General features: G+C 32.8%; 1 protein-coding gene across 1 annotated transcript; it reads left to right on the forward strand.

Moving 5' to 3' along the window:
- Positions 1-21,150: 21,150 nt before the first annotated feature.
- LOC127708702 (interferon regulatory factor 2-like) lies at positions 21,151-27,364 on the forward strand. The gene is made up of 10 exons (XM_052213821.1): positions 21,151-21,259; positions 22,710-22,975; positions 23,427-23,621; positions 23,836-23,951; positions 24,407-24,545; positions 24,953-25,057; positions 25,320-25,372; positions 25,586-25,685; positions 26,295-26,386; positions 26,831-27,364. The coding sequence occupies exons 2-10, from the start codon at positions 22,729-22,731 to the stop codon at positions 26,861-26,863; spliced, it is 1,080 nt and encodes a 359-aa protein (XP_052069781.1). The 5' UTR covers positions 21,151-21,259; positions 22,710-22,728; the 3' UTR covers positions 26,864-27,364.
- The last annotated feature ends 152 nt before the right edge of the window (positions 27,365-27,516 follow it).

Genomic DNA, 27,516 nt, shown 5'->3' on the forward strand with positions numbered 1-27,516 from the left:
AATGCATATAACTTTACTGGACCAAACCAATTTTCACTGGACTTTGTCCAATGTCAGGCGACCCTGGGAATTACGAATTATGGGAGCTTCGTTTGGGAGACTTCGTAACAGCATCCTGTTACAATCATTTCTTGTTAATCTCGCATTTTTGTCCATTCTTCAAAAATCACAATAATAAATGCATGCAATAATTTATGAATTTACAGTAGTTAGAGAAAATCTGTATGAGTAGAATTGACCAGCAAGGTCTATCTCCTGCTAAATTATTAGAAAAATCAAACAACCCATTTTGAAGCAAATTTCAGTTTCTGGTTATTATCTTGAAAACTATAACAGATAGAGGGAAATTTAAAACAGTAAGAATGACCAGAATAGTAAGATCTACAAACAAGTCAACATGGACGAATAGTCAATTGACCCCTTTTAGGAGTTATTACCGGTATCCTTGAAAGACCAATTTTACTGATATTTTGCAAAAACCATAATAGATATAGAGAAATTGTGAAAGCAAATATGTTTAACAAAATAAGATCTACAAAGAGGTCAACGTGGTTAAAATTGTCAACTGACCCCTATTAGAGGTTTTTACCCTTTAAAGATTAATTTTTTACATTTTAATATTTTTGTAGTTTTTGAAAAAACTATAATAAATGATGAAAAAAAGCAAAAAAGAACAAAATTGTTCATCACAATAAAAACTACAAATCAGTCATCATGACTGAAACTGTTAATCAACTCATTACAGAAGTTATTTCCCCTGAATGATGATTTTAATCCATTTATAACCCGTTTTTTCCGAAGGCATGTGGGTGGCTGCGAACAGTTTTCGTGCTATAACTTAAAAATTGATCAACCAATGCTTTTAAAATTTATTATATGTTTTTGCTAATGAAAAATTCTAGTCAAATTTGATATTGACGATTTTCATTTTTGTCGTCCAGGACAGGGACTTTCTATACTAATATTAGTATAGACTGTCCCTGTCCAGGAGTAATGGGCATTTGATAATAAGCATATGTGGCAGGTCAAAAAAGCCTGAAATTACCTTTTCAAATATATAAAATCTGGTTTGCTGTCCATTTGAAATATAATATAAAATCTACAAATATAAAGTCCACATGGCCGATGTGTCACATGCCATTAAACAATGTTTTTTTTTCTCTCAAAAACTATATAATAGGTAAAAACTGTAATCAGTAAAAATTATCAAAATTAAGAGACCTACATAATGGTCCTAAATACGATCTACAAAAAAGCAAGCATAACTGATTGCTATAAAGAAAAATATATATATTAAAATGGCATATTTTTTACCAGGTGAGTGATGCAGGCTCTTGGGAGTAACTTACCAACATGGCTACTGGGGCTAAAATTAATACATGGTCAAACTGCAGCTTTTGGCTAGCATCTCGAAAACTATAGCAATGAGAGAAAAACATACAGAGTAAAAGTTTTAGGACAATAACTTGTGTGTAAGTATATGGATCTTTATGAAATTGTACTACAAGGTTCCATGTCACAAAGGGAAAGCTGGGTTTGAGTTTGGGGGTAATTGCCCTAATCGTTTAGGAATTTAGGGCCAAAAAGGGGCCAAAAAAACAAGCATTTTTCTAGTTTCCAGACAATAACTTATGTTCAAGTGTATGGATCTCTCTGAAATTGTACTGCAAGGTACCATACCACAAAGGGAAGGCTGGGATTGAGTTTTGGGGTGATGAATCATTAGGGGGTTCAAAAAATTGGGGGGGGGGATTTTTTTTTTCTATTTTAAGACTTTTATGATGTATTTAAATTGGTAATTATGGTTGCAAACTCCATTGGAAATTTGAATTGAGATTATGACCATATCTTGAGGGAAAGAACTTTTTTTTTGGAAAAGGGGGGGGGGGGTGAAAAAAATATTATGGGGGGGAGGGGGGTAAAAAAGAAATTGTGGGGGCAATTTTTTAGATCACCTGGCCCGAAAGGGCCAAGTGAGCTTTTCTCATCACTTGGCGTCCGTCGTCGGTGTCGTCGTCATCGTTGTCCGTCGTCGTTAGCGTTTTATATGCCCGTCAATTTTTGACGGGACGTATTATGGTATACAAATGTCCGATGTCCGTCCGTCTGTCTGTCCGTCTGTCCGGCTTAAACATGACGCACCGTAACTTGAGAATGACTTATCCAAATTTCATGAAACTTAACATAGTTGTTTCTTATGATGGTCAAACGATCTGTATACTTTTTGGTGAAAATAAGATTACAACTTTTTGAGTTACGGGACTTAGTTACTAAAACAGGTGTGTGTGTTTTTTCACATGTCGCGCCGTATCTCAAAAACAATTTATGATTATTGCTTAAAACTTTACACACTTCTTAGTTATATTAATCTTAAGATCTGTATACTTTTTGGTGATGATTCAAAATTTTATTTTAGAGATATTGAGTATTTTGTTAAAAAAGGGGGAGGGGTTTTTCACATGTCGCACAGTATCTCAAAAACAGTTTATGATTATTGCTTAAAACTTTACACACTTCTTAGTTATATTAACCTTAAGATCTGAATACTTTTTGGTGATGGTTCAAAATTTTATTTTTGAGTTATTGAGTATTTTGTAAAAAAAAGGGGGAGGGGTTTTTCACATGTCGCGCCGTATCTCAAAAACGATTTATGATTATTGCTGAAAATTTTACACACTTCTTAGTTATATTAATCTAAAGATCTGTATACTTTTTGGTTTTGATTCAAAATTTTATTTTAGAGATATTGAGTTTTTTGTAAAAAAAAATGGGGTTTTCGAATGTCACGCCGTATGTCAGAAACTATTTATGCTTATTGCATAAAAATTCACACACAAGACGACGGGCATATCATGCGCTCATGGCGCAGCTGTTTATTACAAAAATCTTCTCCTCTGAAACCACTGGGCCAAATTTAACCAAACTTAGCCACAATCATCATTAGAGTATCTAGTTTAAAAAATGTGTCTGATGACCCCGCCAACCAACCAAGATGGCCACCATGGCTAAAAATAGAACATGGGGGTAAAATGTAGATTTTGGCTTATATCTCTGAAACAAAAGCATTTAGAGTAAATTTGTCATAGGGTTTAACATATTATCAGGTCAAGATCTATCTGCCCTGAAATTTTCAGACAAATCCGACAACCTGTTGTTGGGTTGCTGCCCCTGAATTGGTAATTTTAAGGAAATTTTGCAGTTTTTGGTTATTATCTTGAATATTATTATAGATAGAGATAAACTGTAAACAGATATAATGTTCAGCAAAGTAAGATCTACAAATAAGTTGTCATGACCAAAATTGTCAGTCGACCCCTTTAGGAGTTATTGCCCTTAATAGTCAATTTTTAACAATTTTTTCGTAAATTTTTGTAATCTTTTACAAAAATCTTCTTCTCTGAAACTGCTGAGACAAATTCAACTAAACTTGGCCACAATCATCATTAGGGTATCTAGTTTTAAAAATGTCTCCGATGACCCCGCCTGCCAACTTACATGGCCGACATGGCTAAAAATAGAACATAGGGGTAAAATGCAGTTTTTGGCTTATATCTCTGAAACTAAAGCAAAAATATAATGGTTGCATTATTTTATGCATCAATTGTAAACAAAAATATCAGCTGAGCGACACAGGCTCCTTGGAGCCTCTAGGTTTTTTTACTAAACAACAGTAGCTAGGTTATATTGTGATTGCTAAAAATTATCAGCACTACTAGATAGATATACTCTGAAAATTTGAGAATAATTCTACAACTCTTTTTGGTGCAATAACTCTGAAATATTCATTTTGACTAATCTTTACCTGTCAATTTTTTTTGTAGCTTTTGGCTGTGATCTAATAAAAGTATTGGATCTAGGTTAAAATTTTAAAGTGAAAAAATGATCAGAGACACCCAAATAACTAGAATGTGCAATTGTAAGTTCTCACTAGCAAACTTGCTCTTTTTGTCAGGTGAGCCTCATGTTTTTCTTCTGAGAGTCTTTCAGGAAATACACAAAATTTGGAATTACATCCTTTCAAATCCAATTGTTCCGCATATATATGATTGTGGGTTCAAGAGTGAGGAAATATACCAAAATTGGAATCAACACGAAATTCTTTCATATAATAGTTTGGGCTAATGTTTTCAAAAATATTGTTTTTGCTGGGTACCTTTCATAAAAAATTGTCCCAAGGAAATTGACCAAATTGAAATCACATCCTTTTGAAATTCAATTGTTCCATGTCAAAGTTTTAGTCATAACGTTTCCAAAATATATTGTTGATATGTGCGTTTCCAAATAATTACTTTTCTGGTAGACTTCAGTAACTTTAACAACATTTGAATAGCGTTCTTTGAAAACCAATTGTTCCATATAAATGACATGGTCAAAATGTTTCCAAATAGTATATGGTTGCTATGTACTTTTCTTTACAAAAGTATTGATCAGAGTCTTTCCGGAAATTTATCAAATCAAGTTCGAACTACAAGAAATTGTTCTCTATAAAAGCTTGGGGTCAATATGTTTCCAAAAATATATATGGTTGCTATAGGTACCTTTCTTACAAATATGTGGGTCTGAGTCTCTCGGTAAAATTTATGGGTAATTAGATTACAAAATATGTGGTTGAAAGGTATTTTTCTAAATTATTATTGTTCTGACAGACTTCTAGGAATTCTACCAAATTTGGAATCGCAAGAGCAATTGTAATTTATGAGTCAATTTGTCATGCTACCAAAGTCACAGAATTTCACTTAATCCGGAAAAGCGCTTCAGAAGCTCGAAATTTATAAAGTGTTTAATTCATCGACACATTTAGTGAATAACTAGTCAGAATCATTTGAACACAATTTTCACAATCGGTTTCTTTTGTTTTCTATAGAAAATTCTTTAGATGCCACCAACGTACACTATAAACCTCAATAATCTTCAAACCTTTAGAGTCAACTAGGGACATATTGCTACTTATGGTATGCAACTTGCACTTCAAAAGAGCAATGTTGTACTGATGGACCACTTCTTAAGACCAATGATGTACTGATGGACCACTTCTAAAGAACAATGTTGTACTGATGGACCACTTCTTAAGACCAAGGATGTACTCGTGGATAATTACAGTTCGGCAATTTAAAAGTTTTATGTTGAGAAGCCTCTCCTGGGTTGTTCAACTTCCCTATAGGCAAAAAATGCAGCACGCAGGTATTAATTCTCAGTGTTAATTAAGTCTGCTTGAAACTTATTTGTCCTTAACCACTCCTCGTATGGAACTGACTCTGCGAACCAGGTATATTTGATAAAACACTAATAAAGGCACTCCATAAACACATATATTGCTTCTATCTAAGCAATATATTAAGATGCGTTGACATCTATCTTTTTGAGTAGTGCATGGACTGGTGGTTCCATCAATTTTCATACACACGTGCTCGTGCTCCTTTCCTTCACGCAAGTATTCTTTTCTTGTCAAATGATCAGCATATATCAAATTACGTAAGCCTTTACTGAAGCATCGCTGCACTTACTCCAAGTAACTTTGACGTCTCGTAAGGCAAGTTTAATTTTTGCTGTAACGCCTGCTTTCCTACGTCGGAAGGCGTCACAGCAAAAAAATAAAATAGCCTGTCGAGACGTCATATATTTGGACTACGCTACTCCCAAGCGTCAAGAATTATTCACTTCGCTGTTTTACCTACGTAGTGCTTGTTGTTATGTGGGTTATGGAGTGACAGGATATACTGTTTGGCTGTACTGAATATGCATGAAATATTTCCCACTTGAAGTTACGCAAGCAAAAACAACACAATATTTGTATTTGAGTTAGATAATAGGGTCTGTATAAAAATAAGATGTGGTATTAGTGCCAATGAGACAACTCTCGTTTCTACCAAAGACCAAATGACATGGAACGTAATAAGATGACAGTTTACTTGTAAAAAGTGGCGAAATTCGACATTGGACATTCTTGCAAGACATTTACCAGAAGCCATTGCATTTTTATTTGTGATGCGAGTGCTGTAAAAATTCGGGTTTGAAATGATCTATCTGTGTACTTTTGTGAGCATGATTTATGAAAACGAAATTTCATATAATCTTATATTTTAAGAACCTATGAATTTTGATATCTGACCATTTTCCGAAATCTGACCATGGTGAAGACTATTTAATTTTTCAAAAATTATAGCTTTGGCCGTTGCATCAACGCATATTCAGTAATGTTGTAATACTTTATATATGACACATATCATTCATGCGAATTTTCGCGGATTTTACACTGTTTCAAAGAGCACAAACACCCCTGTAAAAGTTATTATGCGTATAGTCTGTTATGTCTATTGTAAAATATTATAAACGATTTGTTGATTTTTTCGAAATAGTAATACCTGCCTAGTCAATGGATATAAATTTTATATAGCTTAAATGTTTTGATTTTATAGAAAAGCTGTTTATCGGTGTGGACTGGTTGATTTCACGGTATTGACGCAATAACGTGCATGCGTAACGTCATGTACATTCTATTGAAGATTCTATATGAATCACTCTAAATGTCTTTTTGGTTACTTTTGTTATTGAGCTGCTGTTTCATGGAGACCCTACGTCTCCTTTGGTTCGTTTATATATTACTTTTGCACAGATCATTTCATCTTACTCTTACTTGCGTTGCCCCCGATATCCCTTTCCTTCTGACGCCCGGCTTCTCCCATTCTGGGTAATAAACACAGGCACTTGCCTGAAAAAAATTCCTATATACCTTAATATGTACTTGTCTCTGAAAAAAAAATGTAGAGACAAGTGCCCGTGGTAATAAAAAATTATTAGTCGAAAAGAGACAACTATGTCACCCTCATTAACGTTTAAGATATTTCATGTACTGTATAAGACATCTTCTATGCTTTAGAATATATCTTTGAAAATTCTAAATTCTAAATATTTCAATCCTCAGGAATAGTTTACCTTAGGTGTATTTGGCAAAACCTTTCGGAATTTTAGGTTAATGCTCTTAAACTTCGTACTTTATTTGGCCTTTTTAACTTTTTAAATTCGAACGTCACTATAGTGAGTCTTTTGTAGACGAGACGCGCATCTGGTGTACAAAATTATAACCTTTGTATATCTATGATGAGTTCATAAAATGTTTAATATAAGGCACTGGCTACGTTTACCCGCAAAAAGTACCAATAAGAAATAATTATTGTTACTTCAGAGACTAATTGCCGAAATGTGTATCCGGACAGGGACCGATTTCATACGGAAATTGCAGGTAACAATACTATCGTTTTTGATTGTTACCTGCAGAATTTTACATTTGAAAATTGTGTTGGTTTTTTATGTGTGTAGCATCGGGCTTTTTGTACTGTATTCGTATACTTGTTTTACATATTTGAACAAATTTATATAAATAGAAACTTATTTATTGAACATAGCAATGATAAATTGAAAGCGTATTCATACATATTTAGAATTCTTTTAGCCGTGTATTTTGGTGGCACTTCCTGTGCATCCAGTATGTAGCCTATGTTGGCATGTTGATGACAATAAATTTCAGGTGGAACCCTACTAGACACCCGTCGTTAATAGTATAGCTTCATATTTATGCACGTCTATACCGCACACTAAACAATTCAATTCTGAATACACCAGTCTAGAGTTGTTTTAATGAACGAATTACACCGGTTGACTTGAGGTCAATCAGCGTAAACGATAATCGATTCTTACTGTGATATAATAGCTTTAGCATTGTGTCATTTACGGAAAAGTGCACGAAATCGAAAATCGTCCATAGTGAGTTGTTTTAATCGATCCCGTTTGGCAAACGTGAACGTCATATTGGTAGTTTAGCTCTGTTAATGTTTTTACATCATAATTTAATTGTTTAAATTTATTTCACAGATTGCTCGCAAATTAAACATTTTTTTTATATCAGAGCCTGTCTGAAAATATTTTGCGGGTTACAATAACTGCAGGTAACAATAAACTAGAGGCTCTAAAGAGCCTGTGTCGCTCACCTTGGTCTATGTGCATATTTAACAAAAGACTCTCTCCAACATAGACGAGAATAGAATTTATGACAAAAATCTCTGTTTTGTTGATCTTGTACTATTGATCATTTAGTTTGTTTAGTTTCTCTCTTTCTTTAGTTTTTGCTCAAAACACAAAAGAGGGTAAAAAAATATCCCCATTTAAGGGCAATCACTCCTATAAAGAGTGACAGTCTACTAACTATATCGGCAAAATTTGACTTGTTAGTAGATCTTGCCTAGCTGATCATTTTTGTAATTTTAAAGTGTCTATTTATCTATTATAATTTTTATCATATAAGGCAAAACGCAAAATAAATGATAAAAATCATCATTAAAGGGCAATAACTCCAATAAGGAGACGTTGGACGATTTCCTCTAATTTGTCTTAATTGTAGATCTTGCCTTGCTGATCATTTTTGCTTATTTAAGTTTCTATATATCTATTATAATTTTTAAGATATAAGGCAAAAACGCAAAAAATTGGTAAAAATCGTCACCAAATGGCAATAACTCTAATAAGGAGTCGACTGACGATTTCGACTATAAATACTTATTTGTAGAACTTGTCTTGTTGATCGTTTGTGCAATTTTAAGTTTATCTCTATCGATCATAGTTTTCAAGATAATAGTCAAAAAAGAAAAAGAATGGTAAAATTTAAGGGCAAAACTCCTATAAGAAGTTGTCTGACAGTTTTGACATATATGGACAATTGGTAGAGTTCAACATTCTGAACATTTTTGCCCGTGTCAGATTTTGGTTAAACTTGGCCCAGTAGTTTCAGAGGAGAATATTTTTGTAGAAGTTAACGACGACGGACGACGGACGCCAAGTGATGAGAAAAGCTCACTTGGCTCTTCGGTCCAGGTGAGCAAAAATGATATTATTGTTACCTGCAATTTCCGTATGCAGTCGAGTCCCTGTCCGGAAATGCGTTTCGACAATTAGTCTCGGAAGTAACAATAATTATTTCTTATTGTTACTTTTTGCGGATAATCGTAACACGAATAATTCCGTCCCTCCCAGTAGTCGATCTCTCCTACTTGCGAAATGAAGTAATCGTAGATCAGCGGAATATAACGACTGAATTATTCGGGTTAGGGTAATCGTAGTCAGGGCCTTCATATATTTTGTAAGATATCAATAGAAGAAGATACCTTATGAACATTACTTTATAAGATATCAATAGAAGAAGATATCTTATGAACATTACTTTATAAGATATCAATAGAAGAAGATATCTTATGAACATTACTTTATAAGCTATCAATAGAAGAAGATATCTTATAAACATTACTTTATAAGATATCAATAGAAGAAGATATCTTATGAACATTACTTTATAAGATATCAATAGAAGAAGATATCTTATAAACATTACTTTATAAGATATCAATAGAAGAAGATATCTTATAAACATTACTTTATTTTTTTGAGACAATCATTGTAAAGTTGTGAGCTTCCAGTCTATCTGCTTGTCCCATGTCCTACAAGGATAATTGACAAACTTTATTAGAAGAATCTTTGTTTTGTATTTTCTTCTGCTTTAAACGATAAAACGTAAAAGGTGAAACATGTAACAGAAAACATTATTTGGTTACGATATAAACTGCAATTTGAACGAAATTGTTGTGCAGATTAAGGGACTTGCTATCAGTGATTCACATTTAGCCCATTCTTCCTACATATAATACACATCGGTACAACGGACACCCAGGGATTGTACCTTTATATATACATATTAGGCAATCGTATAGCGTAAGTTGGTAGCCGCGAGGTTAGCATGGTTAAGATCAATGAGTTATAAGAATCAAGTTAAAGGTAGAGACTTGTCGGATAAGGTTCGAATCTGTATTCTCTTTGTTGTCCCTTTTCTTTAGTTTTTCCGTTTTTCTTATTTTTGTATGTTATTGTGGATATTTTTGTAACAATAGCAAGTTTTCCCGTTTATTTTTTTTTATTATTAATGGCTATTCCACATATTTGAAAAGAAAATGATTACATTCGACTTGTCATTTTTGTTTTATAAATATAGTATGATTGCTTCTGTTTTACTACATAATTTTACAAATGTTTATTCGCAAATCCCCGGTATGCGAGTAAATCGTGATGTGCCTAGAATTAGCTAGGATTCTTGCTAGAAATTTCGGTAACATAATTATTATATATACTTAGAAATAAGTTCGAATATGTCTTATTTTGTAAATTACGGATAATATTCAGATGTCTGATAATTTAAAGACAGATGTGTTATGTTATATTTGTGTTTCTCTAACCAATTAACTGTGAACTTAGATTTATTAATGCATCGATCGTTGAACATGATAGCATGGTTATTTAAACTCACTTACAATACATTCTAATTAAGAAAAGGCTTTAATTTTGAAAAGACACCAACACAATAGTTTAAGTTATAGATACAATGGATAAGCGTTGATTCATGAAAAACAAACCATTCGCCCTCCGGGCTCATGGTTTCTTTTTCAAGAATCAACGCTTATTCATTGTATCTATAATACAGAAAAGTGCTTATCCTTCTAAAGACCTACAGTTAATGCAATTATCAGCAGTAGTGCTAAATTAATGTTCTTTTTTGTAAACACCATACCTAAATATGATTTGAAATTATTCAAACTACTCTTCCATTCGTTTGATGTGTTTGTGCTTTTGATTTCACCATTTGATTAGGGACTTTCCGTTTTAAATTTTCCTCGGAGTTCAGTATTTTTGTGATTTAACTTTTTTCCAATCTTTCCATGAGTGATTTCCTGCAAGTCATTTGTCGAAAAGTCCTTCATAATATCCGACATCTCTTTTTTACGTAATAAATTTTAAGCAGAATACAGTCCACACGTTACCGAATCATGCACTGGGTTGTACTTGACAAGGGGAATAACAGTATTGTGATCCGTTTTCGATCAGGACGTTTCTACAGCGACGGTGATACACCTTTTGTGGTTGTCTCAGGGAATCGAAAAATTCGACCGGACCCGATACCGGATTGGTGAAAGATCATGTTCTTCATATCTGATATCTGGTTGGAATTCCATAGAACTATTCAGGAGATGTATGATTGTTTAGGATTTCTTCTTCGGTAATTGTATTTGTGGAATATATTGAATTTTCAAAAACCAAATTGCAGTACCTTATTCCTATGTTAAGCAGTTCTAATATTAAATGTAAGATGTGATATGATTGCCAATGAGTCAACTCTCAACCAGAGACCAAATGATGTAGAATTAGTACTGAAGTATAGGCCTGTTATCTATGCTGACTTTTTACAACCAATGGATCGACACCGTGCATTGCTGTTGGACGAACGGGTGTATCACCAGCCTAATAATCAACACTATGGTACTGAAATAAAAAAGCATTGGAGATCTTTCGAAACCCTGAGGTTTTGCTACCCCCGCACAAAGACGGCATTTGCCAGATTTGGCACAGCCTTTTTGAATTTTGGATTTGAAATGTACTTCAAATGCGTATTTGATTTGGACATCTAACTGCTTTGAGCCCAATTATCAGGCAATTGCGATAAAACGCATGCATGTCGTATTAAAGAAGCCTGGTACCTTTGATTAACGATATATGTTTAGATGATTTTGATTTTCATACAAATAAGCTATTGTTTTAGACATTGTTTGCACGGATAACAACAAAGTTGCCGTGGAGGTAAATAAGACGCTGGTTTACCTATGTTTTTATTTCGTACTTAATCCAGCAATTAGTGAGACATACATAATGCAAACGTCGTTACGACTGGCAAATGGGAATTTGACAATAGGAAAACTGAAATCGTCAAGGAATCTAATTAAAATATATATCTCTGATTTCGATATCCTCACACGACGGAGCAAGCGAGTTTCGATAGATCTGAATTTTAATCAGATTGATCGTCAAGAAGTATTTATATGTGCAAGTATCAATTAATGAAAATATTCACACATAGAGAATACCGTTTTGTTTCGGTAGCTTCTTTAACTTCAAGCTCATTGGTAGATCTGAAATGCCGGAAGGCATATGCTGAAATGTGAGTTATTGAATGACAAGACATCTTAATTTGAACGACGTGAAACTAAAGAACTTGACAAGATTTTTTTCTATTCTATATGTCTTTGAGGTTTTGTATGAATTTGGCTTAGATGAAGAAAAAACCCAAAGATTTCAAGTAGGGATGTACAAAAAGTAACATATTAGATTGTTTTAAATTAATCAACCATATTCGTACTCGACAAATATGTTGGATCAAAAAGTTCAGTGTTTTGTGCCTTATCGTACTTCCTTCTTTATCATGATGAGGTTTTTTCTTTATTATGATGAGGTTTTTCTCTATTATGATGAGGTTTTTCATTATTATGATGAGGTTTGTCATTATTATGATGAGGTTTTTCTCTATTATGATGAGGTTTTTCTCTATTATGATCATGTTTTTCTCTATTATGATGAGGTTTTTCTTTATTATGATGAGGTTTTTCTTTATTATGATGAGGTTTTTCTCTATTATGATGAGTTTTTTCTCTATTATGATGAGGGTTTTTTTTGCTCGCCTACAACGAAAGTTGCAGATAGCAGGGCACCATTTTTTTATTTGATTTTTCCATTAAGCAATATTATTATGATAAATTTCATTTGTAGAAAAAAAAACCTAGCAAAGTCCTATATTTAAAAAGATTGGGTTCAGTGAAGCGAGCAGTCTTAAGGGGCAAAATGAAAACTTTACTAAATTTTTATACCAAATTTTTGTTATTAATGCAAAGATGAAGTTATTTGTTAAAATAAATTCCCAACCTAATATTGTGTTCACACTCCCTTTTAATGTTCACTCATTCTACATGCTGTGGTTGTATGATCCTGTTTTACCAGCCCTTCATTTGCTTGCATTTAGTTATATTTAGTTATGTTTTGTTCTATCTAAATAATGGGAGGGACATCCCCTGTTGATCTCAAAGAGACATATCTAGTGTTCATCTAGTCACAAAATATACTTGAGTATCTTAATTAATATTTGTTGCCATATTTTTTTTTTAATTTGTTCATTAAAATATTTTATCAATTTTTTTTTGTATTCCTCCACCAACCTTTTTATCCTATATCAAATGATTCTGATGTAATCTAAGTTGTCACCCTATGCAAATATTTAATTATACCCAAAATGCTAAAAAAAATTCTAAGTCCCAATATGACCCTGACCCATGACCTTGAAAATCAATAGGGTTCAAGGTCTTGCTATGGAAATCCATTGTTCTAAGTTTGGTTGAAATCCATTGAGAGATGTTGATTGTAGAGTGTTCATAAGGATCTCTGCTGAAAATTTAAGTCCCATAACGACCTTAACCTTTGACGCATGGCCTTGAAAATCAATAGGGTTCAAGGTCTTGTTATGGATATTCATTGTACAAAAATGGTTGATATCCATTTAGCAATGTTAATTCTATAGTGTTCACAAGGATAGTATTCGATGAAAAATTCGAAGTCCTAAAATGACATTGACCAATGACCTTGAAATCATTAGGGTTCAAAGTCTTGCTATGGACATCCATTGTACTACGTTTGGTTGACATTCATTGACAGATTTTGATTCTAGAGTGACTGTGGTCATAAGGATTTCCACTGAAAATTTGAAGTCCCATAACGACCTTGACCTTTGACGCATGACCTTGAAAATCAATAGGGTTCAAGGTCATGTTATGGATATTCCTTGTACCAAGTCGGTTGATATCCATTTAGCAATGTTCATTCTATAGTGTTCACAAGGATGATATTCGCTGAAAAATTCTAAGTCCCAAAATGACCTTAACCCATGACCTTGAAAATCAATAGGGTTCAAGGTCTTGTTATGGATATTCAATTACATGTACCTTCTGTATATATATATGCACATCCCAGCACTTCTGTTTCGCTGACATTCTCTGTACTTACAACAAATTCAAACAATTGCATTGTTTTAATAATATACTGGTATTATTTTTTTCATATTTTTCTATTTTTACTTCATTTATATATTACATATATATATATATATCTAAATAGGCGATTAAGGGTGTAGGTAGGGGTGATTTCTCATTCAATGACAGAAGTGTTTTTTTTCTCGTCAGGGAAGGAGGAATCACTAAATACCAGTATGTCTTTGGAAATTTATTTGGAAAAATTAACGCAACTTGCCGTTATGGAAAAGGAAAAACTACAATCAATCCTTACTTAAGGATTCTTTATTTGCTACATCAATCGTGGGAGACGTCCTTACATTGGTAGCATTTAACTAGCACATGTCTTGTTTTATGTTTCTAAATATACTTTTTTATATAAGCATATCACAGACGACACAAAGGTGAACAACTAGATGAAATTTCTAAACAATTTTATGATACCTATCAATTAATAATGTGCATTTCATTAGGAAGTATAATTTGCTTTTTTTTCTCTCTCATTTTCCTATTACATGTACCTTCTGTTATGTGTGTTTTTTTTTTTTTTTTTTCTCTCTCTACATATAAATACTTTATTGTAACACAGTCAACCATATTGTCAAAGTTTTATATAAATCTCGCCAAAACGTAATACTAAAAATGAATTCAGGAATGAAAGTATATATACATAATATTTATGTTATATGAATTTAAGGCGCAATTACTACATAAGTAAGCCGCCTACCAAAACCAATAACAACAACAAAATATTCATTGTACCAAGTTGGTTGATATCCATTTAGCAATGGTAATTCTATATTGTTCACAAGGATGATATTTGCTGAAATTTTTTTAGTCTTAAATGACATTGACCTTTGACCCATGACCTTAAAAATAAATAGCTTTCAAGATCTTGCTGTGGACATTCATTGTACAAAGTTTGTTTGAAATCCAATAAAGGATGTTGGTTCTAGGGTGTTTACAAGAATTGTTACGGACGGATAGAGGCGTTCCTATACGTGGGCGAGGCAATAAAAAACGAACCCCGGAAAAATGGGACGGCCTCGGGTACTCCGGAATGGTAAGCAGCTCCTGCTTCTCACTTCAACGCCCACTATGCTCCTCACGACTAGGCATAGGTGTACCAGATGAGTTCTATAACGGATAACAAAAACAAGACTAAAACTGGGGACACAAAACAGGCCAAGAAATAGACAATGAACATTTAAAACATTGTTATTGTACGCAAAAAGTCACTGAAAAGTTCAATCAGGCTTGTGCAGAAAGGATTTCGACACAATTCACAAAGTCATCAATGCCAAAATTGGTACCTGTCCTATTGAAATCTGCTCTCATTAGTTGGTCACTAATTGCAATGTTCATTGGCTCAAAAATTGGACTTCCATCGTCATTTGTGTTCCATGTTAAATCTGTTGTTCATTCTATTTTTGGGACTTGATATACCATATTATTTTTGTTTATTAAACGCCGGTTTCAGGGCTCACGCTAGTAGGCGACTGGGGCTTTCCCGTCCGTCACTTCGCTTTGCCCGACCGACAAAAGCGAAATCTAGTCGCCCTGTTGTTCACGATACTCGCTTTCAGTCGCTTTCGTCATCGGCAATATTCAACATTTACCAAGTCGATGAAACAGCAATTTTTCATTTGAAAGTAATGAAATTCAAAGATGTAAACCTTTTATTTTCTTTAGAAAAGAGGTTAAAGCATTGATTTTAAAGTTGGTTGCATGTTATTTTCATAAAGACAATTTTTATCTATTATCATGTTATCTTTTCCAGAGGTTAAATATACTACAAAAAGATGTCACTGAGAAACAAATATCTGATGAAGACTCCTCCTGCTTTAAGTCTGCAGCAGAAAAAAACTCGAGGTGGTGGAAGAAAGTTGACATGCAAAAAGGACAAAAGAGACAAAGATAACAAATGAATTTATAAAATAAATCTTGAATCAAAAGAAATATCATTGTATAACTATAGTTAATGTTGTTCTTCAGTAAATTTATATTCGTGTAATGGATTATGCCAATTATAGGTGAGAGGGTAATATATATATCATCAAGGACATTTGGTTTCTTGTGGAGAGTTGTCTGGTTAACAGTCATGCAGCATCTTCTTATTTTCATATGTATTGCGATCATCCTGTACACTCGTTGGGTCTAATAATGTCTTCTTGGGAGATACTACTTTATAGAATGGCTTAACATTTGGTCAGTCGCTAAACAAGGACAACTTGGAACTTGTGAGAATCGTTTAGACCTATTCAACATCTTCTTTCTGTTTAATGATGCTTTCTGTGGTGGGAATAAAGTGTGTCATAATTTTTATGCAAACTGTGTAATCAAATTCATTGACTCATTTGTATTTTATAGCTATTCAGAACAAGAAAAACTACAAGTAGGAATAGATGAAATGATGTTGTGTGTCCACTTGTATAAATATGACATGACATGACATGCCAGTTATGTGCAACTTCTTACAATATCTTACCATATCATTAATCATATTAATGTCAGGCCCGATACACATTTTAATATGCACCCACCATGCCATATAGCACCGTCCCTTGGTGCCTCCTGCAGTTCAGCTAGATATATTTAGCCTACTCACAGAATTCTTTTTTTTTTGTTTCTCTCTAGAGGTGTGCCTGAGACGAAGGTTTTTTATATATACTCCTATATATATACGAATATGTGAAAACTGTTGTTTCTTATTTGTGTTTGTAACTATGTATACTGTATTGTTCATTATATTTGTAAAAATAATATTATCATGATATTATATTATGCTCCTTGTGAGCCCATTTGATGGAAATAAAGCATCTTCTTCTTCTTCTTCTTCTTCTGTATAAATATATAGATAATTATATATAGTTAGTTATCTTTATAAATACAAGTGGACACACACAACCATTTCAGCTATTCCTACTTGTAGTTTTTCTTGTTCTCAATAGCTAAATACACATGATTCAATAAATGAAATTTCAACGTTGATTCAAATTTTCAAAATCAAAAATAAATTTGACATTGCTTCAACGTTGAGAAACAACATTGTTTCAACGTTGAATCAACGTTGAGTGCCTGCTGGGATCCTACCGCTAGGGTTTCTGAAATTGTCCTGTTATTAAGTTACCTTTAAAATAAAAACACAAAGTTCTGTTCAGTTGGAATACACAGATCTGTTTTTGTTTATTATAGTATAATACTAAACATCAAATTAAAATACAAATAAAAATAGTAATAATTAACAAATACAATAAAGTTGTAAATGAATCAAATGACATTGATCAAATTAAGCTTTCCCTTAAATTGATAAAATTAAACGAGTCCATTGTTTCTATTTTCAGATTACAGTTTTCACTTATTTCACAAGTTCACATTTTTAATGTCTCTGAAATATTTCTCGTATCATAGTAACAATTATTGTTCATGTATATTGTTCATTTCCTGAAAATGAATTAAGTATTAAGTTACCTGAAAAATAAATCTGATTAGTATTTCTTTTTATAAACTTTTAATAATATGTTAAATTTGATTTTGAACTTTAAAAACAATACATAGATTGAATATACACAAAATACATAAAATACTTTAATATATTTGAAAATTAAATCAATATAGTATTACTTTTCATTATATTGTATTCTAAGCATGAAAATAGAAAACTAATGTTGTCACTTTTCTTAAAGTAAAATAAAAATACATGTATAAAAATAATTGAGTTTAAAAATAAACTTTTAACCATAAATACTTTCTCAATTTAAATGATTAAGTCGTTCCAAAAAATGTGTAAAGTCTACTAACCTTTAAAATAACAAGAGTGCACACGCTGAAATGTCTCGCCTACTATACTGACCATTGATTTTATGTTGATAGTCCTACATATAAAGTTTTACTACAAGTATCACATTAACATTTATGATCCAAGAAAATGAGGTCAAGGTCAGATAAACCAAGCCGGAAATACATGTACACCTTTAATACAATCCCTCCATACACAGAATAGTATAAAAGAAACAGACCAAACCATGGAAATTCTATACTGACCAATGAACCATGAAAATGAAGTCAAGGTCATTTGAACCCTGCCAGACAGACATGTACACCTTAAAATCATTCCATGCATCAAATATAGTTGACCTATTGCTTAAGGTATCTAAGAAAAAAAGTTAACCAGGAAAACTGAACATTGACCAATCAACCATGAAAATGAGGTGAATGTCAGATAATTCCTGCCAGATTGACATGTACATCATTAAATATTTCCATAAACTAAATATAGTTGACCTACTGCATACAGTATTAGAAAAACAGACCAAAACACAAAAACTTAACATTTAGCAATGAACCGTGAAAAAGAGGTCAAGGTCAAATAAAACCTGCCAGACTGACATGTACATCGTAAAATATTTCCATACACCAAATATAGTTGACCTACTGCATACAGTATTAGAAAAACAGACCAAAACACAAAAACTTAACATTGAGCAATGTACCGTGAAAATGAGGTCAAGGTCAAATAAAACCTGCCAGACTGACATGAACATCGTAAAATATTTCCATACACCAAATACATTTGACCTATTGCATACAGTATTAGAAAAACAGACCAAAACACAAAAACTAAACTATGACCACTGAACCATAAAAATGAGGTCAAGGTCAGATGACACCTGCCAGTTGGACATGTACACCTTACAATCATTACATACACCAAATATAGTATACCTATTGCTTATAGTATCTCAGATATGGACTTGACTACAAAAACTTAACCTTGTTCACTGATCCATGAAATGAGGTCGAGGTCAATAGAAAACTGTTTGACAGGCATGAGGACCTTGCAAGGTACGCACATACCAAATAAAGTTATCCTATTACTCATAATAAGAGAGAAATTAACATTACAATAAATCTTAACTTTTTTTTCAAGTAGTCACTGAACCATGAAAATGAGGTCAAGGACAATGGACATACGACAGACGGAAACTTCATATCATAAGGCATCGATATACAAAGTATGAAGCATCGAGGTCTTCTACCTTCTGAAATATTAAGCTTTTAAGAAGTTAGTTAACGCCGCCGCCGCAGCCGAATCACTATCCCTATGTCGAGCTTTCTGCGACAAAAGTCGCAGGCTCGACAAAAACACAAAGTTCTGTTCAGTTGGAATACACAGATCGTACACCAACTGAACAAACTTGTTTATATAGTACCCGGAGATATTGTCCCATTAATCAAATAAAGTAATAAATGTAGGTACTAAACTTTTGCATCTTTGAAGTGAATTACCCTTATTTAAATTCTAAATCTCCCCAATACACTTAAAAGTAACACGTGTAATGGGGTTTACGTAACATGGAAGTGTTAACTTACATCATAAACCCCACTGGCTAAATTTGTACATGGTCTATAAAATTTTATACATGGTCATTTATCTCTGGACAAGTGCAACTAAACTATATATACAGTATACTTCAAACTTTGAATAATATTTGATGAAAAATTCTCTATAATATATACACACACTATTTAAATTACAAGAACGTATGCATTTCTTTAAAAGTACAAAAATAAATGCTGAAAAAAAGAATTCTATAACAAATAAAGAGCTGCGCCATGAGCGCATGATACGCCCGTCGTTTTTTTCAAAGAATAAAGTTCCATAACTCCTCAATGTCATATCAGAAATTTATAAAAACTAAAGGGAGGTTATTTTAATAGATGTAAACCAGTCACCAAAGTGTCATGAAAACCACTCAAAGCACTTTTGAGTGAGTGTCCGAAAATTGGAAATTCACCCCTTTTTTATGAATAAAATCCCATAACTCGGAAACTTAAAATCTAAAATTTATAAAAATCGAGAGGGAGCTTACGTCAATAGATATAAACAATTCACCAAAGTTTCATGAAAACTGCTCAAAGAATATTTGAGTTATTGTCCGAAAACTAGAAAATCCCCCTTTTTTAATGAATAAATAATATTTGCTATAATTGATATTCATGATTCTAAATTTCTTTTGCATCTAAAAAATAATGAATTTGTGATTAATTTCATGAAACAAAACAAAAATAAATAGATTAATAATTCAAAGGAAAAATCAAAATATAGCCTTCCAAGACGTCATAATTATTTTGACGTGTTTATTAAAATTATAAAATCAATCTGATTTGATTCTATCGATTTGAAGTTGAGAATTATGTGTAAATTAAGGTTTTTTGTTGAAAGGTAGCAGATGCCGGTCCAGGATTTTGAAAAGGGAGGGCCCACGGCCCCAAACTAGACAAAGTTTCCAGTGGAACAGGTAAAAAGTCTGCATTAACCATAAATGTAGCTCCATGAGGGGGAAGGGGCGGGCGGGCACCCTACCCCCCTAAATCCGCCTCTGGGTAGTATTACGTTATATGCATGCAGGCAACAGACCACACAAAACGTGAAATAAACTCATCATAGATACCAGGATTGAAATTGTGTATGCCAGACTACAAAAGACTCATCAGTGACGTTAGAATAAAAAAAAAGTTAAAAGGGCCAAATAAAGTATTAAGTTGAAGAGCACTAAGCCGGGACCACAAATTCCTAATAGTTTCAGTGCCAAATACAGCTACGGCAATCTATTCTTGAGATGGAAAAACCTTAAAATTTCGAATATTCAAAGTTTTGTAAACAGTTAATTTATAATTATGACGATATCAATCAATAATTCATGTCAACACAGACGTGCTGACTACTGCAGTACTGGGAAATACAGACGCCATACATGTACAAATATCACAGAATGCATGCAGTCCTTTTTAAATAAACACCTGGGACATTTGAGTCCTCCGGGGACCTCTTCCCAGAAAACGCCTATTGATCAAGTAGTTGTTTAAGACAATTTAAAGACTTTTCAAGTTCAATTAAAGAAAAATGTTGGTTTTAATAAAATGAGTACAAAAATAACCTGATGCAACTATCAGTAAAATTATCCGCCAAAATTCCTACACAGTATATTTATAAAAAATAAATAACTAAAGATGAAACAAAACAAAATGACATAAGTTGACTGAATCGACGACAGTATATGCTCCTGCCCAACCAGATGCTGCAATCATTGGGAAATTCATTTGCCTATTTATACCGATGGCGTAGCATTTATTTTTAGACTTAAAATGGAATTCAGAAAACCATCAGTTCTATTTAAAGATGAATTGTAAATTTAGATCTATTAATAAACTGTGTTTTCCCAATGTAAATTCTCGGAATAGACTTAAAGAAGGTCACATGATCTTTTTCATATATATTTAGTCTCGTTTCAAGCATCGAGTTTACATTTTCAATAGAATCGTCTTAGCATAAGGTAAGATATTTCATTCATTAGCTCTGAAATTTCTTTGTTTTATTTGTTTTTGCATACTGGTTATTTAAGTATTCAACATGCAAGCCTACTAAATAGTAAGCATGGCAAACTTTGGCATACAGAAAAAAATCCCCATCTAGAGATGGGAAAACACCGATTCAGTTTTGCTTTCAGTTTGTAGATTTTTTCAGTCACTCGCTCGAACTGTATACATTGAAGTGTGCTAGCCTACATGTACAAGGTCCATGCAGTGACTATAGGTCTGACTGGTCGAGGCATTCCACGAAGAAACTTTAACTCGGTTTGAAATAGGAAAAGAACCTTTTAAATTTTGTTTGTGTTTTTTGAAGAAACATTCTAGCATTGCTGAAGTGTATTTTTTTAAATTATTTTGTCAGAAAAAAAATCTTCGCACGCTCTCTGAAATAATTAAATTAAGCTTTATACGTGGTATAAATGCCCTCTATAACATCTGTTCATATAACCTTTATAATATGACTTGATAATCTAGCACGTACTACATCCATCTCTCCAAAAATTCGGTCAGGAGTAAAACATTAACATAATAGTATATACCTTTGTTTATATGTTGATTTATACCCGGCAATGCCTACCAATGGCAATTTAAGAACAAAAAATAAATAGATAAAAAAACATCCGAATGAGCTTTCGAATGTTGTTATCGCAATATTCATATTAGGTTGTTTCAGAAAAAAACAGAAAATTCATGGAGGCATTTATCCTTTATTTCAACAATTTTGTTTTGTAAAATATGGTGGGCTTTAAACGCGTGATTATAATTATATATTACTGATATGTTTTTTACGTCTCAACTATCGCGATACTTGGAAGCTTAAACCTATTTAGGCTATGCTGGTGATTTGACAATACTGTCATCTGATCTGTTCTAGCCGATATATTTTATTGACTAAGCATTTTATATCTTTACAAACACAAATGTAAACTGGCAAGAAGCCAGCCTTTTAAATTTATAGATTTTATTGTTATCAAGGCCGACTTTGGTCGGTAAAAACTTCCTGGTTAAGTACTGGAAGTTTAATAAGCAGGTAAATTTTTTTATTATGCGTGCTTAATATTGTCAACGAATACATAATCTGAAATCTATGTTTATATCATGTATTGCAAAGCATACATAAAATACATAAAAATCAACTTAGGGGTGGGGATGGGGTGAGAGGATTAACGCATCGCACTACATATATTCAACACACAACTATGCACAAACCAGTTTTTTTTACAGACTATTTTTCATTAAAGAAATGCATTTTAAATAACAGTTTAATGTCATTGAGTTTCTTTATTTATAAAATATATAATTGGTAGAAATAACTATAATACTTAAGTTTTTGGCAAATATGCACAGTTTTACTTTATTGGTAAATAGTTGAAATTATAGAAGCTCGTCTTTAAATTTAATTTTACATTTCAGTTTAAATCAAAACACAACAATGAAGAAGAGTCACAAAGGAAGCAGTCGGCATTCAGTCGGTGCTGGACGGAAGCCTATCAGGCCAATTGAACGACAGAAAATGCGGCCTTGGTTGTATAACTTATTAATGAATGAGGACGTCCTAAGTATCAAGTGGGAGTCGAAAAGAGAGGCTACATTCAGGATTGCCTGGAGGCATGCAGCTAGACAAGGCTGGAACCCACGGGATGACGCTGATTTGTTTGAACGTTGGGCAAGACATACAGGTATTATTTCTGTTATTTCTATCATGTCACTGCATTTGCAGAGTCATAATATTGCATTTTATACATAACTGATTGCTGGACGTGATTTCCTTCCTTCCATAACACAAACAGTCAATTTCAAATGCTGACCAGACCTATAGTATTTAGATACGATTACTGCGTGGGTTTTAAAAATATTTACCATAAAATCTGGTCAGGTTAATTGCAGACAGTTCTTATGATGTGCAGTTGCTTATTCTTTGTATTTCATAGACAATATTAACCATAATTAGAAAATGTTTACTTGGTCTACATACAATTTGAAGTAATACAGGAAAACAGTAACTCCAATTCAAAAAATTACAATAGTGAAATGGAAGAGTAACTCGTTACATGTATTTATAACTAAATGGTCGAATATTTGTTTTAAATTCTACTTCAGAAAGAAAATGTTTTTTTACTCGTTTTTTAGGGAAATTCATGGACGGCGACGAAGCAGATCCTAAAAGATGGAAAGCAAATTTCCGTTGTGCTTTGAACAGCCTTCCTGATGTCGAGGAATTGAAAGATAGGGGTCTGAGAAAGGGAAACAATGCGTTTAAAATTTACAAATTTCTGGACGAAAAGAAAATGAAATCAAAAAGGAGACAAAACAGTAATTGTAGAGGTAATTATGGTTACAAATATATTTTTAATTAATTGTTAGTTCATCACTTTAAATCTAACGACATATATTGCCTTATTTTCTATTGTTCACACTGTTTTAGCATTTTGCCACTGAATTAAACACCCTTTACAAATGCAGTAGCCATTTATATATGTTAAATTTCCCAAAATTGTCATGAATTGTAATTACTGATAATTGTACATTTTGATTACAGAAACTGTATGTTCACCGAAACGAGCATCCAAACGTCTGCAGGATAAACCATGTCGTCGTTTTTTAAACGACAGTGAGTCGGAGGACGACGAGGACATGTCGGAGGATTCAGATGAGGTATGTAAAGTCTTTGTATTGCTAACGTGCTTCTATTAAATAAGGATAGGAAAATGTCTTTATTGAAATGAATTGTTCGGTCTTTATAGCATTGATTTGACATTTAGCTTCGACTATATTGTGACCAAGCAAAAAGATGCTTCTCTTATTATTTTGGACTTCTACTTGAAATTTACAATTCTGACATGTTGATCAAAAGTTATGGATAAGAAATGTAAATAGAAACTAAAATATAAAATAAATAATTAAACATAATGAATTTAAGTCCAAAATGTCAGAATTGTAAATATTTCAAGTAAAAGTCCATAATAATAAGAGAAGCATCTTTTTGCTTGGACACAATATTCCGATTTATTTGCTTAAAAGAACCAACACTAGTCATAAAAAAAATTTCCATTCATAAAATTCTAAAGAGATATTTGTTACTTATAAATATATGGTATTTTTATTTCTAGTGCCCATCACCAAGACGACGGGATTCAGATGAAGTGTCAACATCTGGTTCTGAGCCCGAGTTGATATCTGAACGGTATTGTCGCTTTTCAACAGATAGCAATGAACTTCCAGTGTTTGAGAAGATTTGTGGAGAATCTGGTACGTAATTTCCGTCTTTCCACATTAACTTTTCAATGAAAAACAACTGACACCATCGTAATCTTAACTCGTTTTGATTTCTGGTGAAGTGTAAATGTTTGTGTTCACTGATCCTAGAACGGTAGAAATGTGTATATTACATATGATTAGAGGAAATTAGACTCCATGAAAACAGATAATTATCAGTTCATGTATTTTTTAAAACTTATGTAATCGTTAAGTCTGAAGTTTTATGTTGTCCTTCGTGTAACGAACACTTGATATTATCTAAAGGATATATAAAAATCGATTAAGAAACCGTGGGTTACCAGAACAAAGGCTGAAAAAACAATATTCCTATTCATGTGACATTGCTAGTTTGTTAAGTTGTCATTAAAATGTAATTTTTCTTTTTTTTTCTTTTTCAGATTTATCCATTTTCAAGTCTGAAAATAAGTGCCATAATTTAAACTATAACCAACAATACATTGCATTACCAGACAACACTGTGGCTATTTATAATACACAAAGAGGTAAGAATATCGTCAATTTTGAAATATGACCCGAAGCACAAATTTCCTTACTTTAATATTCAAATTTCTTGGGATTAAACTAAGAAAAGCAGAAAAAAGTGTGAAGCTTCTTTATATACGTGATTGCCAAGGATTATCTCCACATACCAAAGTCGCAATATAATCTTTTGAAATTGTTGAGAAATTTTATTCTGACGAAGTCTCAATGATTACTACAAAACTGTTACAATATAAAATAAAGTGAATTTTCTTTGAATTTCAGATGATGACAATTGTAGTACAGAGAGTGATATGACTGAAGAAGAATTAGTTGAGGTATTTTTCATTACATGCCATTACTTAATTTTGTTTGCATGCTTTGGGATTGTATTTACAATTTCCGGAATTAAAAACGTGTTTTTTAAGCTTCTTCTGCAGAAATGTTAATGATAAAGCCAAATAATAATACTTAATGTAGTATATTATTTTAATTTAAAAAGCTTTTGTCAAGGACCGTATAGACCACTATATTTCTTTCTATATTTTCAGTTAATTTTGAACGTAGAAAGTCCAGGAGCCAGAGAGATTGTTGAGATTAAAGATGAACCAATTGATATTTGGTCATCTGTGGCAGCTGATGTTACCATTGGTAAGTAAAGTAAACATTTTGTCTCAGTGGCGCACATCACAAATACTCTTATAATTATATAATATATATATATAAGATCTTATTATACTTAAAACCATGCAAGTATTATATTACTTCCATGTTAAAACGAACCCGGGAGTTCTTCGGTTGCATGATTTTAGACATGCTAAACCTATGACCATAATTCGTTCGCCACCACCACACCATATCAATCATTGATGTCGAAGTACTTTTATGATTATATGAATTCAAAGTATCCTTGATATCCGCGGTCGTGCAGGTTACAATCTTGTCATTTAAATCTGTCGATAAAAGGGTTAAAAAGAGGATCCAGGACTTCATATAATAGCAGGGTTCAGGTTCATCTCTGTTGTTGAGTCATTTTCATATCTCTCAGTCGTGTAGCTTCACCTTGACATTAACTGCAAGTTTTCTTCAAAGATATCTATGTCAGTATTGGTTAAAAAAATTTGGGTCTTCTTCCTGTATAGTTAAATATTTTATCTCTTAATTTGCCAAAAAATATGAAAAAGTACCAAATTTTGACAGATTGTTCAAATAACATCTGAATACAGAACGCTGTTAAGTTTTGAGATGTTTATATTGTAGGAGAGGACATGGAACAGGATATGTTAGATGGTTGTGTCATAAATGAAACAGAAAACGTTGTCACACAACAAATCATATGTGGTGGAGATATGGTAAGTTTATTTACACTTACTTAATGTTATGTAAAGGGGATTCATGATTGAGGGAAAAGGGGAGGGGGGCTAAAAAGGGCCTAAATGAAATTTGAGTTTAAGCAGCATGATGGAGGGTTTGGGAGAAAGCTGAAACGTCAAGAGTCACTGTGGAGATATATAGGATAATTCGTCGAGTGTTTGATTAAAGCGAAGAAAGCAGAATAGCAGTGGTATGTGAAAGAAGGAAAAGCTTGGAACTGTCGAGGAGACAATTTATGTAATGTATGGGTCTATTTGTTGAAATTTATATCCATTGCAACAAATGAATATACCAAAAGGAAAACTTGATGATAAGAATAAAGAAAATTCTCCAGCTATAATGGGTAATGTTTATTCAAATGTAGCAGTAAGCCATTTCTCATTGTGTTATGTATACACTTACACAGTCTTTTATATTTTCAGGGTTACACAAGTCTGGATCTTTCATTGATATGAGCATTGATGTCTTTAACTTTGATATCGTAGACAATCAAATGTTACATGTAAGGCGTGCCATCATAGGATAGACTTCTGTCAAAGGAACACTGTGATAAACATTGCAATTCAATGATATGACTTTTCACCTTGTCATACTAAGTTACCTTAAATTTGAGAGTTTGAATTCATCTTTCCTTCGGGCACGCAGTCACAAAACAACGTGTTGGATAGGAGATATGACAGCGGCGCACGGAGGAGGACAGCCATTGGATGATCTATAATTCTCTTCAGTTTTTAATTCATGTGAATTGGATAGTGTGTGATGATGACAATAGTATATTCATTATTCATAATCGTCATATAAACTTGTGCAATGTGTGAATATTTCATTCTGACTAGTCATAAAAGGACCAGCACTTCATGTATCATAGTACGATGATTAGACCAGACAATGGACCTTTATCATTCGTGGTGCAAAAGTGTAGTAAAATGTTGTATCAATAAAATTATTAAAGAAAATATTTGATTTTCATTTCTTACAATTGCCAAAAATGCAAATTGTAATGTACAGATATCAAACTCGTATGTATCTACCATTAAATGATATATACATTAACACATACACACATTCCACAAGGACAATCATTTTGATAACAAACAGTTCAAAAATT

The sequence above is a fragment of the Mytilus californianus genome, unplaced genomic scaffold, assembly GCF_021869535.1.
Source record: "Mytilus californianus isolate M0D057914Y unplaced genomic scaffold, xbMytCali1.0.p SCAF_7, whole genome shotgun sequence".
In the NCBI taxonomy this organism is placed as follows: Eukaryota; Metazoa; Mollusca; class Bivalvia; order Mytilida; family Mytilidae; genus Mytilus; species Mytilus californianus.

Coding starts and splice junctions, on each gene's coding strand:
- LOC127708702 (XM_052213821.1), top strand. CDS start 22,729: ATGAAGAAGAGTCACAAAGGAAGCAGTCGGCATTCAGTCGGTGCTGGA. Junction 23,952..24,406: donor TGTCGGAGGATTCAGATGAG/GTATGTAAAGTC, acceptor TTTTATTTCTAG/TGCCCATCACCAAGACGACG. Junction 24,546..24,952: donor GAAGATTTGTGGAGAATCTG/GTACGTAATTTC, acceptor TTTCTTTTTCAG/ATTTATCCATTTTCAAGTCT.